This window comes from Micromys minutus (assembly GCF_963924665.1).
Source record: "Micromys minutus genome assembly, chromosome: 7".
Classification (NCBI taxonomy): Eukaryota; Metazoa; Chordata; class Mammalia; order Rodentia; family Muridae; genus Micromys; species Micromys minutus.
Window position 1 is genome coordinate 1,257,860 of NC_137976.1, and position 18,100 is coordinate 1,275,959.

Sequence of the window (18,100 nt, forward strand, 5' to 3'; positions counted from 1 at the left end):
GTCCTTGGGTGGTTTTTTCATTGTGAAATTATCTCGGAATGCACTGATACTAAGCTGGCCATGATGCCTCTACCTACTCAAATTCTTGGAACAGTCACCACACATATGCTTGGTCCCTCATTGAAACACTGTTCTGGGACCTAGGCGTGTTTGATATCCATAATTTAAACTCCTAAATCGTCTATCTCCAAAGAATGAAGTCACCCTGTCTTATTTATTTTAGCCTTAGAATTTGATCAAGGTCCCCTAGGATTGGTCTCATGCAGAGAGCGAGGCTGATACGCCCTGACTGAGTGCTATGACTTCATCACAGCAGAAAACCTCTAAGTGCTTCTTAGGAGTGGAGACAGCCCTCTGTAGTCCATGGTGCACAAGGACATGAGGAAGAGAAACCTCACTGGGAATTAGTTAGCTGCCACTGTCAAGGAAGCACCCGACTTTCCTGACCATGGACCTTAGAGGCAACTGTTTCCCAGGCAGTCCCGCCTGTGGTTATAGACACAGTCTGTGCTGTTTAGCTTGGTGCGGGTGCCCTGAGCAGAGCAGAGCCTTCAAGGTAAATACACTTTGTCTGGAAGGAGGTGATGGTGTCCCAGACCAGGGCTTCGAGTCGCCACTGATCCATGGATATGCAAATCATGGAGCTTACCTGTGGGTGAGATACACTGGAAATTAGCCATTTTCTTGGAGAAGGACTTGGAAATGACCATAAGGGTCAGATGCTGCTTTATCTAGGGACCTGTTATTGGATCCGTGCTTCTGTGAAGACATACCTACTACTTCTTATCTGTATGTAAGTCATAGAGTGTTTTCTCTTCTCAGCCATTTCCCCTCTCCTTCCCTCCCCTCCTCTTCCTTCGCCCTTTCTTCTCTTTCCTTTATCTTCCTTCTTCTATTGACTCTCTCATGGAATGATGACCTCGAGTCACAGAAATAGCTTGCCTCTGTGGGAGTACATGCCACCTCAGGTATTAACATGGGTTAATGCAGGGAGTCCCTGTGTGTTCACTTTTTTTTAGCCCTGGCCAATGAGCTGTGTTTGCAGCAGGCAGTGAAACAGGCTGTGTGGCGTGGGAGTATGACTGAGCCATCCTCAGTCTTTGTGACCAGCCCACTCCTGTGAGCACCACATAATACAATAAAAGGTTCTCAGCGTGCTCTAACCCTGTACACAACCCAGCCGTGCTTCAAACAGAAGCTGGCTCAGTCTGCCATGAATAGAGGCTGTGGAGCTTCAGCCAGTTGTTCCGTATTCCTGCTTGCATTTGGATACAGGAAAGAGCCAGATATTACTGTAGACCTTGAGAGGATTTTTTTGGGGGGAGGGGTGTTTTTGTATGAAGGATGTGTCTTTCTACAGAGCATCTATGCCTTGCAGCTAAAATTGGAAACTTCTGGAGCCTTGAATTATGTCCCAGTGTAAAAAGCTGTAGTCAAAGCCAGTGCGTTACAGTTAAATTTCTTTCTATAGCCAAATGGATAAAGGTGCTGTGGGCTGCAGAACACAGCTGGCCTTCCTAAGACCACTTGTTAGGTGCTGTGCCTGCAAGCATCCATTGCCTGGCTCTTAGACAGATAGGCAGGCACACTGGTGATCAGCCCCATTGAGTGAGGTATGGCCACTGGAGACTCAGGCAGACTAGCTCATTGCTTCATCTGATGGTATAAAAAACTTTAAAGGACATTACTGTCTCAGGCAAGCTGTGGACTGATGTAAAGGACACACAGAAAGTGTGTGCCATCAAACATCTCTCTCTGTGATAGAAGAGTTCAGCAAAAGGGAGAGGTGAGGAAAGACAGGGGGACCGGGGACTCGGGACAGGGGGACAGGGACAACATAAGCCAGAAAGGGAGCCCCTGTGTCAGAGACAAGGCATGGATATGAGTGGGATGGTGACAACCTGAGATGAGGACTGTCTCACCACCATGGGACAGCTAGTCACGACAGACAGATGTGTCCACTGCAAGGAGAATACAGAAGGGCTCTTGGGTCTGAGTGAGAAAACAGCCATTTTAGAGTTGACATCTTTAAAAAAAAAAAAAAAGAGCATCCTAAGGGGTTTTTTTAAAGTATTGTCTCATAGCCCTTCCGCTGGGTCTGCTATCAAAGCAAACTCCTTACCCTTTGTGTTTTAATTATTCCTTTCACCAAAGAAAAGGGTCTGATTTTGATTTTTTTTTTCAGGTCTAGTTGAGGCTGCCCATAACCTGAGAATAGGACCAATCCCACAGACAATCTCTCTTACATCAGGCCCCACCACCCTACTTAGGCTGGGACCTCTCGTGCCACAGCCATCCACCCTGAGATCCCAGTGCCTTCTGTCCCTGTCCTCCTTCCCAGGTCACCAAGCTGCCGCTCCTGCCCAGTGCTGGAGTCTCAGTCTGCAGCTGTCATGGCTCTCAGAGAAGATAGGGGGATGGGAGATCCCCAACACGAAATTGTTTGGGACATTTCCAACACTCTCAGGGCGAAGCTTATCCCCTGCACATCTGTCTCCTCTGTGGGTCTGTGGGCTCTTTAGACCCTTGTCTGTGACATCCCATGGTGGATGAGTGAATAAGTAAGTAAGACAGTCACTACCTAGTAAGAGAGTGTGTGAGTGAGTGTGTGTGTGTGTGTGTGTGTGTGTGTGTGAGTGAGTGTGTATGTGTGTGTGTGTGTGTGTGTATGTGAAATGAAACCAAAGATGGAAGGGAGAGAAGGAGGAAGGGAGGGAACAAAGGAGTGAGCTGGGGGGTAGGGGATGAAGGAGGAAGAGAGCTAGTGGACGTGGGAGTGGACAGGCAGGCAATGGAAGAATGGGAGGCTCTGGCGCTGTGAGGTGGCGTAAAGGAGCCTCTGGGCCAGTGGTTGTCAACCTAAGGGTCATGACCCCTTTGGGTGTAGAATGACCCTTCCATGGGGGTCACATATCAGATATCTTGCATATCGATGTTACCTCATGATTCCTAACAGTAGCAATATTAGTTATGAAGCAGCAACAAAAATAATTTTATGGTCAGCAGGTTCATCTCGTCTTGAGAACCCATATTAAAGGGTGGCAGCATTAGGAAGGTTGAGAACCACTGATCTAGGCCATGTATTCATAGCACAGGAGCCTTTGAGAAGCATCATGGGTGTCAGAGGCAACCACAGAGAGGTTTGCACTGTTCTGATGCAAAGCACAGAGAGGGATGCGCATGAAGTTCTAACTCGTGCTTTAGTGGAAGTGTGGGATACAGAGCATGGTAGACACCAGAGCTGAACACCTCGAATGCTTCCCACCGTGCCTCACTGAAAGGTGAAAGTTCACGGTCTGAAGTTCATTCCCGGGCACATCTGCAAGTCACGGCTGTGAGCCCACAGGGGACCATCCAAGAGCCAATCCTGCAGCACTGTGTAAGGCAGGACCGGTATGCAGAGCGGGCAGAGGGGCTGCACAGAGCAGAGGCTTGGCACAGATTGTAGCAAAGTGTATCCAACCAAAGGAGAAACAAATAACAATGAGATTTTGTTTCCTAGCTCTGCTCTGGCTGCCGGGAGGGGGGAGGAGGTTTGCCAGCAGAATACAGGTTTGCTTCTGATCCAAAATCAGAAAGAACATTAAAAATCTGAGTGATGACATTCATTCAGTAGAATACTTCAAAATCATACATTTTCCCCAAGAAAATTCTGCCTTAATCTATTTCTTGAAGCATTTTAACTTCTGTCTGTGTCTTTGAGACCAAAGGTCTCACCTCACTTTGTAGCCTAGGCAAACCTTGAGCTCACTATGAAGGCCAGACTATATTCCTCCTGCCTCAGTCCCCTGGGTTCTGGGATTAGCTCAGTGTGTAGGGAAGGTGTGCATAGGGAAGGTGTGTGTGTGTGTGTGTGTGTGTGTGTGTGTGTGTGTGTGTGTTTGTGTGTGTGTGTGCGTGTTGTGATTGCTATAGCAACTCATAAAAGAAACATTCTAAAGTAGAATGTTTGAAATAATTACTCTAGGTATCTCAGAAGATTGCTATTGAAAGCAGAAAGTATTTCAATTGTAAAATTTTTGCTTCAAATGGGGAATCTTTATAGATTGTCTCCAAAATATCCACTTTTTGCTCATTCATGTAGTACTAGCATGCTGAGAGCAGCTGTAAGCTGATGGCTCACAGCGAAACCTTGAGGGTAATTCTACTATTGTCCTCTCCTCAGCATCAGACACCACGGAGTGGGTGGTCATGAGGTCCCAGTGAATTTCTGTTATTGGAAGGTTTTCCACAGAGTCCCATCCCCACTCTTCCCAGTGCCCTGTGCTGTGAGGTACATCTCAGGGATGAACTTCACACAGTGGAGACAGCTCTGCCTCATGCTTAAAAGCAAACTGCAGCCATTGCAGGTGACATCGTAGTAAATGTTTAATAAACATCAGGTTCTGTGAGCCTCCTCCATCAACACCCTTCTGACTAGGAAACTGTGGCACACTGGGAAAGTGGCTTAGTCCATCCTGTCCCTGCTTCATTTGGCAGCTGGGCACCTGTGGTTCAGAGCCCTCTCCTGGCCCCGTGCTGAACCCCCTTGCATCCTGTGACTGTGGGCTCTGAATACAGCCACTGTGAATGAAGAATAATTCTTACCCAGAATCCGAAAGCTGAAGGATTAGTGTCAGACTGGGGACCCTCACCTAGTAGCTCATCCTGCAAGCCATGGTTAATAAGAACTCTCTTTACTCTGCCTTCTAACCTCCTGGAGTAAATGTTGCTTGATGTGGTGAAGCCAGAGAAAATGTGCATTCAAAGTTTACTTACTAGCATTTTATTTCCACATTATAAACCTAGGTCAACATTCCTCTCTCCTACAACAGTGGAAATTAGAAATTTGCCTTGAAATACATTTTGTTTAATGTTTCCAGCCATTCCCTTAATCCTTGGGCTATGAAAGATTACAAATTTGCATTTGCTTTCATGAGTTAATCCACTGGTTCCGGTTGGGACACGAGCATTCTTTAAGAATGCACACATGTCTAACAGATATGTAAGGAATTGGAAGTTCTTCTTGTATTAGCAGATCTGACCTCTTCCCCTTCAACAAGACAAGAAGAACTGGCTTCAAAGCCTTTCTCCTTTACATGGAGTAGGATGGACTTTCTTCTAGACCCTCAGGGTGGACCAAGAAGTGCAGGCTCTGTGGGGGTTCACCCCTCAGTCCCTCAGTCCTTAGGGAGGAAATGAGTATTTGCTGCAGAAATGCATGGAACCCATACCATCCTTCAGCTGTATGTCACGACGCTCATATATCTATCTTTTCTCACAAAAACCTTTGTTCTCCATAGAAAGACCCAGGCATGGATTCATGTTGCAGATACAGGAACCATCTCGTTTACTGCTCCATTTGGAATGCACTCTATGCCTTATCACCGTCCTCAGGAAAAGCTTGCTTAGCTCAGCCACAAAATAAGCCTGCCTCAAGGACCCGGTCTTCTCTCTCTCCGGCTCTTGGCAAGCCTGCCAGCATAAGCAGGTGGCAAGTCTCAAGATGAATAAAAAAGATGCTTTATGTTTAGGTATTAGATGATAGATTTCACCATCCTAAGAGAATAGTGCCACACTTGCTTGCCCTGCCAGGTTGGAAAGTTTATTTGTATAAAAAATAAATCCAGTGGCCAATCTTTTATTCACTTTGAAAAAGGACAGTGGGGGAGGTGGGAGCATCCTGCCAGGTCAGCACATGTGCCTTGTTACTGCTATTTGTGCTTCAGCCACATTCCTGAGAGGAGAAAAAGTGGCTTATCTCAACTTTTGGGGGTTCTGTTCCCCTGTCCCCTACCTTGTGTCAATGCATAAAACCTGGTTTAGTCAAAGGTACAGTTGGGAAGCGAACTCACAGTTAGCCCTGTGAATCTTCCCTTCCTCAGGTATAGATGACAGACATGAAGCCCAGCCTAACTCTAGAGACCCCTGCTGCATGCAACTGAGCTTTATTTGCTTGGAATTTCCACCTCTCAATAAGGATAAAAGGGAATGCCTAGGGCTGGAGCATTGACTCCACTTTTAACAGGAGATCTGACTTCAGTTTCCAACACCAAATCTGGCTGTCTCTTCTTGTCATCATGAAACCAGGGATCCCCACAAATTCCTCAGTGCAGAGTCCCTCCTTGAGCTTATATTCCGGGTCATCTGTTTTTTTCCCAGGGTGCAGCTGTGTAACATTGTTCATCACGGTTGGGTTATCCCCAGGCTCAAGTGAACAAACTCTTGATTTTCCCCTTTCCCTCTCACAGGGCCATAGCTAGCCCTCAGAAGTGTAAGCCTCACACTAGGTGGTAATGTCCATGTCCTTGTCAGGGTCCTTTGAGCCCACAGCCTTGCATCAAGTAGGCATTGCCCAGTCTGATTGATGCACAGCTTACCTGGGAAGCACTTAACTGCCAAGCAGTTGTGCATGTGGAACACGGAGGAAGTGAATGAGGCAAGTGAATGAGGCAGCTGCCACCCAGTGATGAAAGAGGAGAACATGCATCTTAAGAGAATTGCAGGAATCTAAAGGAAATTTTCAGCTTATGTTCCAAGGAACTCGCTCCTCCAGCCCCAGAAGAAGAGTCTGGTTTTTTTAAGAAAAGGTTTCTGTGGAGGGAAAAGAGATGAAATAGACATTATTAGGAAAGCTTGCCTATGCAAGCCACCAGCATTCATGGTGAATGGTGTGAGCTGTGAGCCTATCCACATCCTGCCTCTTTGCTGTTTCTCTGTTTCTTTAAGAGAGAGAGAGAGAGAGAGAGAGAGAGAGAGAGAGAGAGAGAGAGAGAGAGAGAGAGAGAATAGTCACTTGCAAGCCATACTAATGGGTTGACATGGTACTATTGTCATGGAGATCAAAGTGAAGTCCTTAAGGATATGGGAGTTGAGAGGGATTGGGAGGCCAGAAGGATGGGTAGCTGTGGGGGAAGGGCCAGGGAAGGGATAGGTGGTCTGCAGAGAGCAAGCAGCAAATGAGAGAGATAAATGTCAGGAAATCAGGACCTTTACTAGATCCAAGTGGGGAGGAGGAAGAATAAAATTCAGCAAGGGTAAACAAGTAACCTGTCACAAAAAGCAAATGTGACCTCTGTCCCAGAGTACATAGTTCCTTCAGAGGGATTCTAGAAAACGTGAAGAGGTGTGACTCACTTATGAAATCCCAGTGTATAACAAACACCAAGTTCCAGGCACAAAGGGGCTCATCTACAGGGCTCCTGAACTTGGACATGGAGTAGGAGCAAACCCCCTGAGTTACTTTTCTTGTTCTGTTTCTAGGCACACTAAGTACCCTTTTAATGTGTTTTAAGAGGAGTAGTACTTGCTAGGTGGGATTTTGCATAAACCTACAAGTTTCTCTTCTTTGCTGTGGTGGATTGAATAAGAATGGCTTCCATAGGCTTGGAGATTTTAATGGTTAGTCATCATGGAGTGGCACTTTTAGGAGGAAGTGTGCCACTGGAGGGGGTGAACTTTGAACTTTCCAAGATCCTGTGCCAGGCCCATGTTTATCTCTTTCTCCCCCCTCCCATCTCCCTTCCTCTGTCTCTGTCTCTTTGTCTCCCCTCCCCCCCCAGCCTATGGATCAGAAAGTAGTTCTTAGCTACTTCTCCAGCACCACATCTGCTGGCTGCCATACTGCAGCCCCGATGTGGGCAGGACAGGAGAGCATGTTAGTTACCATGTCCCCAGAAGACCTGGCATTCAGAATCAAAGCCAGCTCCTGTGAAGCAGCATTCGTGATGAGGGCTTCTTGCTAAAGTGAGTCTGAGGAAAGGCCTTGAGGCACTGCCCTCCAGAATGACTGGGGTTTGGGTAGTGCAATGGCGGAAAGTCTTCCTGTGGCAGGTGTTTCTGAGATGACAGTGCAGTAGAGCTAAGATGAAGCTGAGGATGCTGATGGAGATGACAGCGGTGACGGCAGTGGCATCGGACATGGCACGGACCATGGAGTTTGGGGTAGTCGACTTGCCAGTAGTGAGCATGATGCTTCAAAGATAGGGTGGCAATGGCCTTGGCCTTCCCTTCTGCAGCTTGCTCCTCACTCTATAGGGCAGTATAAACAGCTTTGCATACGAGGTAGCTAGCAATTCCATGAGGCACCTGTAAAGGAAATACAGACAATAGCGTAGAACTTATCCAAAGCTTAGGAGATGGAAGGATGTCACAATGCATCCCCTTAAGCTAACCTACTTCTAACAGAGCAATAGCAAAAGCCCCTGCTCATCAATAGCCAACTGAAATGCAGCTTTAAAAATAAGGCAGTCTGCTGCAGGGACTTGAGTCCCACAGATAAGTTTAAAAATGGAAAATCTAGGTTGCAGAGCTGCTAAAAAGCATTTGTGGTTGCAAATAAGTTTCGAAGCAATAATATGAATGTGGAAGAATACTTAACTCAAGTCAAACATTAACATAATGGAACACTGTTCTCAGAAACCATGAAGCAAAGAGCAGACTGTGATCCGAATAACGTAGCAAATGAGAAAAATCAGACACAGAATTGTAGACTGTAAATGAAGGATACAAGAGGAAAGGGACGAGAAAAATGAACCAAATCGAAACATGCACAGGCTTACACAGGACTTTCACCTTGGACTCCTAAAGTAAAACCAAGTAATGATTATATACCATATTCTTGCAGAAGCATAAAACAAGAAAAGCATACACTTTATTCCAGAATAAAAACAGAAATGGAGATTCTCTAAGAAAATATAAGTTATCTTTCTTTGACTATTTTATATATGTACACAATGTACCTTGACGTTATCCAACCCTCATGCCCCTTCTTTACAATGCATCTGGATTTTATCCACCCTTCATGTCCTTTTTTTTTTTTTTTTTTCTGGCCCCTCCAGGAGCACCTTATCACATCTTCCTCTTCACTTAATGTCTTTCTCATATAACTTTTAACCTCCTAAGTCCAGTTAGTACTGCCAACATGCACAGGGTTATGAGGTCACACGGTGGGTACATGGAGAACCTACCAATGGCAGCAATCCTAAAGAAAAGTGATGCTGCCTTCCACTGCCATCAACCATCAACTATCAAGAGCCCCCCCAGCGAACAGAAACTGGCTTGAACTTGTTGGTTTTATTTAAACAAAATCTCCTTAAGTGAACTAAACTGAGCTTGTTTATCTCCTGAGGAAACCACATGTGATACTTTCTAACCTCTTTAGGAAACCACATGTGATACTTTGTAACCACAAAGAGGAGCAGGAGCTGAACAATTGTCTCCTCCCCCACCTCCCCAGATCACAAGCTTAATTAACCCTTCGAAGCTTAAGGATAAGTCAGTAAAGTTGTTCCTATACCTGCTTAGGAGGATTCTAAACCAGCTGCTCTAGATAAGTTTCCTTTTAAGCATTTGGCTCCACTGTATACATGGCTGCATAGCCCTTGTACTGTGATTCAGACTGGCTTTCTCTTGAAGCCCTGCAGGGAGCCAGCTGAACAATTAGACAGAACGCTTAATGGATATGAATCTAATTTGCAAAAAATTATCATTTATAGTTGAGTCACTTATCTGATAATTATGAAAAAATCTACATGAAATGAGATAAATCTCTTTGTTGGTAAAATCGGCTTGCATATAATGATTTTTACAGGAACATTAATTTTATTAACTAGCTAGAGGTTATGCATGCAAGTTGGCAGGTGCAGTGTAGAAATTTTGTTGGGCTCTGACCCTAAAACTCTAAAATCTTTAATGTGTTCTTGAAGACAAAATTAACCCATCTGTGTTACAGTCAGTTCCCATACTAGGGCAGCACCCTGGCACTCAGTGAGATAGTGAATGACTAGCCTGGCTGGTTTTCGGCTGTGCGTCCACACACGTGTTCAAACAGCCTGTAAGATGAGGACAACAACTGCATCCCTCGGAAACCACACAGGAAGAAATTTGCTGTAAGACGACCCCCATGAGCATGCATAGCTTCTGTGCATTAATTAAAAGTTTAAAAAACTACAAATAAATGAGGGGAATACTGTTTTCCACCGCACAGATTGCTTCCTGAAAGCCAGCCTGGAGCATCTGTTCAGCCAGGAAGGAGAGCATGCAGGCTACACACAGTTTCTTCGGAGCTCAGCACCTTTCTTAGTTTCTTAGTCTCTGCACCCTTCCCCAGGCTCTGGTGATTTTCAGAGACTTGTTCTGCCCTGGAACTACATCTTCCCCCTCTGTCATCATGCCTCACTCCTGTAACTGTGGGCACCCTCTTCCTTCCCTTTCCTGCCAACTTTCCCCACACACACCCAACTCCACTTGCTGAGTCCAGGCCACCCTTACAAGCCCATCTGGCTCCTGTATCTATCCATGAGCTGTTTTCCCAGATGTCATCTGCCTGCGGGCTTTAACCTGACACCCATGCACCCAGCCTGTCACTGTTCTCCAGAGCCTGTGAGCTCATTATCCTGTTCTTCAGCGCTGTTAGCTCTTCTGGGCTTCAGAAAGGTTTACATAACCCAAGAGGTCTAGATTCATAGTTTACAATTAATTTATAGAACAATAAGGTGATAGAAGACAGGAGATGATTGATAGATAGATAGATAGATAGATAGATAGATGGATGATAGAGATGGGTGATGATAGACAGAGAGACAGTAGATGGGTATTAGACAGCCTGCTGATGAGCAGGAAGGACATAGTGAGATCCCTGGTGTGTGCACCAAGACTCCAGATGACTGTCTTCCCATGAGTGAATCCAGTTAACTATGGCAGACTGACCTAGGGACCCGGACCACAGATTCTACAGTGTCAGATTTATTCTTCTGCCACTTAAATATGGCCGACATCCTGTGACAACTGAGGCTCTCAGTGGGAGCATTGCAGAGGGTGAGGAGGTCACGCCGGGGAAGAAGCACGCTGAAGTTGCTCTGCCTGTGACTTAGCTTTTCATAGTTTCGATTACCCTTGTTAACCATGGCCTTACATCATTAGGTAGAAAATGACAGAAATAAGCAATCTGTAAGTTTAAACAATTTTCATGACAGCCTATTGACCTGATCCTATTATATGTCTATTATTGGTTAAGTTGTTGTTCCCTACAGTGCCTATCATGGTGTTACAGGTACCAACATGATGGAGAAGCTGCCCCACAGTTAGGGCTGGGTGCCCACCTATGTTTCAGCCATGGGAAACCTAGAGCGGCACAGGAGTTACAGTTTCTGCTCTCATCCTTATTATTATCTGGCTTTTTTTTTCCCCAAGTCGCTTTGCATGTTAAACTCCACCCCCCTTTCGTTTTCCTGAGTGTATTCTTCTTTTTCCTATCTAGGCTCCCAAGAAACATTTACAAAATGGGATCATACGTGGCTACCAAATTGGCTACCGGGAGTACAGTACCGGGGGTAACTTCCAGTTCAATATTATCAGTATTGACACCACCGGGGACAGCGAAGTGTACACCCTGGACAACCTGAATAAGTTCACCCAGTATGGCCTAGTGGTACAGGCCTGTAACCGGGCTGGCACAGGACCTTCTTCTCAGGAGATAATCACCACCACCCTGGAGGACGGTAGGTCTTAGCAGCCAGTTTGTGGTATTCCTGCTCTCTGTGGCCAGTAGCCAGCTCCAGGTTGCTTGACCTAAATATCTAACCCACCACATCAATTTATTCCTGCCCTGGATGGATATGTACCCAAAAGCCCAAATGCACTCCCTGAATCTTCCTTTTTACTTCTTAAATATAGGAGTGGTCTTTGAACTTGTAAAACGAACATGGTCCCCATGTAGAGAGCAGAAATCCAAATCTTTTCCCCAAATTAGTACCAGGAACTTTTTAGAATGTTTCTGTATATTATTATAATTTTTATTAATGCTGCTCCCCATAATTGCCTTTTATTTCTAAGCATCTGTGTCCGGAGAAAGCCCCCCCCCCCCCCAGAAAAAAAAATCCTGGGTTCTCTGGAGCAGATCCCATAGTGATCAGGCGCCCCCTAGTGACCAAGGTCTATTCGTGAGCACTTCCTTAAGTCAGGGAAACAGCGCAAAGGTGCTTAAGGACAGAACCCTCCAGTCCAAAAGGCGCAGCGCATGGTAGAGTTAAGTCAGCACACTGCCATTTAAATGACTCCTTGCACAGTGTGTCTTTGATCACAGAGTAGAAAAGGCTTAAATAACTAGAACCTTCAAGACCTGAATGTTCCATCTCTGCACTCTGCTGGAGTGGTTAGACCTGCATTAGATTTGTGCTTTGCTGACTTAGTTTCAGCCAATAATTGGCCCCTCTCTTCTCTCTGACATTTAACATTGGCATACAGTCAATATCTAAAATAGTAGATAATCTGAGAGTGCTGGTGGGCACCATCAATCCCAATGAGAGGCAAAGGCAGAGTCTCTGAATTTGAGGCTAGCCAAAAAAGTTCCACATTTTCCTACAGTCTTCAAATTCCCATGGAGGGAAGTTGCTGTGTGCACTAAATGTAACAGAAAACAGGAGCTTTCCATGGCTGTGGGAGAGCAAATCTGGGAACCAGTGGCCTCCTCAGCATTAAGACTTGACATACCCAGACGTAAGTCTGAGATGACTTCCTGAAATTGGAATGTCTGAGTGGGCAGGGGGAGCTGTGATGTCCTCCATGACAACTGTGTAGCCCTAAGACACTTAACTGAGTTACAATACTCCCATGGGGGTTGCACCGATTATTTTCTTTCTCCCTCCCTCTGTGAGACTGAGTACATTTCGATTTGTGTGCTAGAATAGTAAGTTACTGTGTATTCACTGTTGTAACTGTGTATCCACTGTTATTACTGTGTATCCACTGTTGCTTCGACTACACCCCCCAACTTCCTCAAAGCAGTCACAGGCTGTAATTGTTTCATTTCAGTACCCAGCTACCCTCCCGAAAATGTCCAAGCCATAGCAACCTCACCAGAAAGCATATCAATCTCCTGGTCTACGTTGTCCAAGGAGGCCTTGAATGGGATTCTCCAGGGGTTCAGGGTCATCTACTGGGCCAACCTCATAGATGGAGGTAAGAGAAAACAGTGTGGATGATGAGCCTGTTCCCATGGAATGTCTTGCACAGTCTGCAGACCCCCTTCTTTTGGTAAAATTGGGTTGTGGGGGGATGTCGAGGATGCCTTTGAATACTGCCCTCTTTCTTCACACTCCTAACATGTGAACCTGTGTACACATATACCTTTTAAAGAGCAGCTTGAAGCAGACTTAAGATTGGCAGTTAGGGAATCAGGCATGACTCTATCTTCTAAATTATGAGCGTCTGTGTCAAAACTGCAGGCAGCTTCAATAATGAATCTGTATCTAGAACAGTGGTTTTCAACCTGTGAATTGCGACCCCTCTGGGGGTCGTATAACAGACGTCCTGCATATCAGATATCTGCGTTATAATATTAGTTAGGAAAATTAAAGTTATAAAGTGGCAACTAAATAATTTTATGTTCAGGGTCACCACAGCATGAGGAACTCTATTAAAGGGTTGAGCAGCATTAGATAGGTTGAGAACCCCCACATCTATAATGTCCTACATAGCATGTAACCTTAAATGTTGCCCCTTTATTCCATGAATAGATCTCAGCAACTGAACATGACATATCTATAGTGCAAGTGTGTGAGGGCTCCAGGGAAAATGCCAAAACACCTGGAGAGGCATGTCATTGTCCCCAGGAGAAGTCATCAAATCCAAAACCCCAGGTTTAGACAGCGCACACATCTCCTCCAGCTCTCCATCCCTAGTATGCTCCTATGCCTTGGTCCTGTAGCCACTATGCCTCCTCCTTCTGCCTCCCTTCTTCTTGCCCACCACTTCCTGTCCCCTCTCTTCTAATCCCTCACTTCCAGCCTCCCATCTTCTCATCTCTCAGTTCTTGTGCCTCTCTTTCTGCACCTTACTTCCTGCTTCCCTCCCTGTCCTTCACTTCCTGTTCTCTCTTTCTCTCTCTCTCTCTCTCTCTCTCTCTCTCTCTCTCTCTCTCTCTCCTCATTCCCCACTTCCCACTTTTTTTCTTTACGCCCCTCATTTCCTGTCCTCTTATATCCTGTGTTCTTTCTTCCTGCCTCCCCCCTGCCACAGAGCATCCTTTTGCCTCCCTGCCTCGGTGCAGACTGCATTTCTTGCCTTCCTCAGAATTGGGTAAAGAGCTCAAGTAGCAGAGTTTAGAGTACCTCTGCTCAGGACTACTGGGTATGTTCTGCTAACCAAGCCTCATCGCCACACAGTGAAGTGCACTGGGGCCTCACGGCTGCAGATGTCTCTGCTATTGTTACTAAATTAAGGCGTGAAGACAAGACACAATAGCACATGGTGCCTGCTGCTGCCTCATGGCCACTGTGTGACCCTCTGTCATGCACGCTCTAAGGGATGTGTTTCCAGAATTGACTGCCAGGCCTGGTTCCTTTTAGAGTGCAGTCTCACACTTCCCACATTACCCTGTGTTGGGAGACAGCCTAGAGACTCATGCCAGATCTGCAGCAAACCCAAATTAAGTGAGCATTTGCTCTAGGCTGAGCCTGGGAGATGGGGAAAGGTAGGGCTTGCTTGGAGGGTTCTGGACAAACTAACAGGGGCAGGATATTAATGCGTGTGGACCAAAGCAGCAGTTGCCATTCACAAAAAGAAGGCAGAAACAAAAGAGTTACCTGTAGAAGTCCTCTCACAAATGAAAGCTTTATAAAAACATAGGGTGGGGTAATACAACCTGTAATGTGATGGCTATGGCCATGCAGGTTGACCGCACAGCACAGGAGACTGTTCTGTACACTGCAAGCTGTCTTTATACTTACCAAGTTTTAAAGCCTGAATGGTCACACATCCTTAAACGTAGTTCTTAAGGATGGTTCTTTCCACTCACAAAATCAGGGCCAGACCAGTGTGCTTGCCGTCTACTAAAGATGTCCTTCTCATGGCATCCAAAAGCTAAAATATGATCAGAAATTAAAGCACGCTCAAGGGCCACCTCTAAGGAATAGCATTTCAGGTCAGCAGGGCACTTCATGCGATCACTGGATGTCTTGGCGCCTACCTCACAGTCTCTAACTCAACCTTCCTGGATCCCACAAATTCTGAGCATGGAGGGACAGGAGGAAAGCCTGACCTAATGGGACCTAGAGAACATTTTACATGTATCATATATGAATACATCATATATAATATACATACATACCAGATACCCCATCCACACATACCACATATAGAGTTATGTTACACACATACACACCACACACACTCCCAACATATCATATACTATACTATACACAGAGATAGATACCACATTCACACATACTATATAATATATGTATATGTGTGTATATGCCTACCACACACACTCCCAACATATCATGTACTACACTACACACACATGTAGACTACATATCCATATCACACACACACATGCTATAAACACCAGTCACACCACAATGCACATACTAGACAAACCACTAGACATACACCACACACACCATATAGCACATACTCATACAACAAATACCAAACATACCATATAAACTATATACACTGTACACACCACAATCTATGTTACTTAAGTTCTCCTATGAAACACACATTGCACATACCGATGCATTTGGACAACATGCTTCAGAAACCCAAGCATCCAAAGCACATAATCTCTGGACAGCACATACTTCTGGTCCCATCTCCCTGTGTTTACCAAGTGTCCAGGACTCCATGATTGCATATGATGGGTGTGAGGTCGCACAGCCTGCCTCCATAGCCCAGGCTCTCAGGGATACTGGCCTTTAACTCTAGCAGTGTATTGCTTGTCTGTCCTTTAGCTCCCTGCCTGTCAAATGATGGCTGTGGAGTCATGAACTGTGTAACTGGCATGGTTTATCAGTCTTTATCCTGTGGGCAGGGATTGTGCCTGAGGAGGCTGGCCTGGCATGATCCCACTTCTGTTGAGACAAGAGATCAGGACCACAGCTCTCAATGTTTAGAGATCAAAGGTATCCTTCACCATAGCCAGCTACCCAGCTAGTGTCTGCTGGGCCCCTGCCTCAAGCCTCAGCCCTTGGTAAGAGCAGTTACATGGTGACAAATACCCTGCTCATAGCTGCCTGACCCTGGGCAAGCAATCCCAGGCCTCCTTGTTATGCTCTGCCACTGACTCTGGAAGGAGCTGGCTTCTAAATCCAGGGTCATCAACTGTGTAGACACTTGCCACATCATCCCACCTGCTTGCAGTTGCCACGTGCCTTGTGCTTGATGCGGAGGCACCATGTTCCATCTCTGAATAGCACTCTTGGATCCCACTCAGGAAAGTCAGGCAGATTTAGCACACACCAAGGTTCTCACACATCACCTGTCACTTGGGTGGTGACACAGAGAAGAGTTCACTCTAGGTGAGGTGAGGAGTGTGCAGAACCCTCAGAGCAGCCCCAGCACAAATCTCATCATGTCTGTTCAGTCAAACTGAGGCATGTGCACACATGGTCAAGGATGCTTCAATGTGGCTGAATAAACACACTTCGACATCCTGATACACAGATCGCCATCAGTCAGGCTGGTTCTCTGCCACCCCTCACAGACCACCAGCCACAGACCTCACAGTCACTGCTTTTTTTGTTTACCGAGATACAGGCTCAGTGGTGGAAGCCAACTGCATTCTGGGAATATTATAGATAACTAGGTGGCTATAGTCAATGAGGTACAGTAGACCTGCAATTACTCACGGGGTGCATCTTAGCTCAGGTATTTGAGATTAACTTGGATTCCTAATCTCTGCATATGCTACAGTAGAATTTTAAAAATATAAATGACGGTTCATCTAGGAGATGGCTCAGTTGTTAAAAACATTCGCCATATACATGTGAGGACCAGAGTCCGGATGCCCATAACCAAGGTAATGCCAGATGGCATGACCACCCACTTGTAATTTCAATTGTAGAAGGCAGAAGCATGGATCTCCAAGGCAGTCTGGCTAGCAAGGGTAGGGAATATCGGTGAGTTCTGGGTTTGATTGAGCAACCCTGCTTCAATGAATATGATGAAGGCATGAACAGGGATGATTCCAGACATCAAATATACATGGACACTTATACTCCATACACGGGCATGCCTGCACACATGCAAAATATGTGTCTTACTTTGCTTTCTGATGTTAGGATAAAACATGAAAAGCAATTTGAAGAGGAAAGGGTTTATTTCAGCATGTAGTTTATAGTCCATCATGAAGAGAAGTCAAATAACTTTAGGATAGAAACACTTGCTTATGGGCTTGTTCCTTGTGTCTTATTTAGACTGATTTCTTAGACACCAGGACCATCTGCCCAGAATGGCACTACCCATGGTGCAATAGTCCCTCCCATATCAATCAGTAATTAAGAATGAATGAATATACATTCATACACACATTATATAAATATATGTTTATATTCATATATGCATATATAATATGTATATGCATGTGTGCATGTATGCATATATATACACATAAACACATTACACATATACATATATACACACATAAGCAATCCTTGCCTTGCAGAAGTTTCACAGTGAACAGCCGTTAGGTATACAGAGACAGGTCGCTGGTAAGGTGCACAGTGGTATTTGCTAGCGTGAGACCTTCCAAGAATGCCATGATGCTGACATTTGCTTTGCCAAGAGTGGGTTATTGTTCCCCACATCGATTTTCTGTTTGGTATTTTCAAGCATTTCAGCATAGATGGTTTCTGTTTCCAAATGGTCCATGGTACTGGTACCCCATAACACTTCTGCATGGTTCCTCCCTGTAGTCTGTGTGAGGGACAGGACAGCCACAGCCAGAGAGTGTGATAGGCTTGTAATGAGGTCCTGTCTTCCGGCTTTTGTCCTCCAGAGCTGGGCGAGATTAAGAATGTCACCACCACGCAGCCTTCCTTGGACTTGGATGGACTGGAGAAATACACCAACTACAGTATCCAGGTGCTGGCCTTCACCCGCGCAGGGGATGGCGTCCGGAGTGAACAGATCTTTACCCGTACCAAGGAGGATGGTGAGACATGGGGTGGGCACTGAGTGGAGAGTTCAGATCTGAAACGTCCTGGGACACACTAGGCTCATGCCTGAAGCCTCATGTTTGATCTTTGCCCATCAGTCTACTCTTGACCCTGTTCATTCCATTTTTACCTGCCCTTCCACACAGCCCATCCGGAGTCAGACCCTCTTCCTCCAGCTA

At 45.7% G+C, this 18,100-nt stretch overlaps 1 protein-coding gene across 2 annotated transcripts in view; it reads left to right on the forward strand.

Moving 5' to 3' along the window:
• DSCAM (DS cell adhesion molecule) overlaps nt 1–18,100 on the forward strand; it is a gene marked incomplete at both ends in the record, with an annotated part of 537,449 nt that overhangs the window by 433,518 nt on the left and 85,831 nt on the right. For both annotated transcript variants that reach the window (XM_080919460.1, XM_080919459.1), the window contains 3 exons: nt 11,240–11,480; nt 12,793–12,939; nt 17,762–17,917. In XM_080919460.1, the coding sequence (XP_080775586.1) occupies nt 11,240–11,480; nt 12,793–12,939; nt 17,762–17,917 (544 nt within the window). The remainder of the gene's footprint in view (nt 1–11,239; nt 11,481–12,792; nt 12,940–17,761; nt 17,918–18,100) is intronic.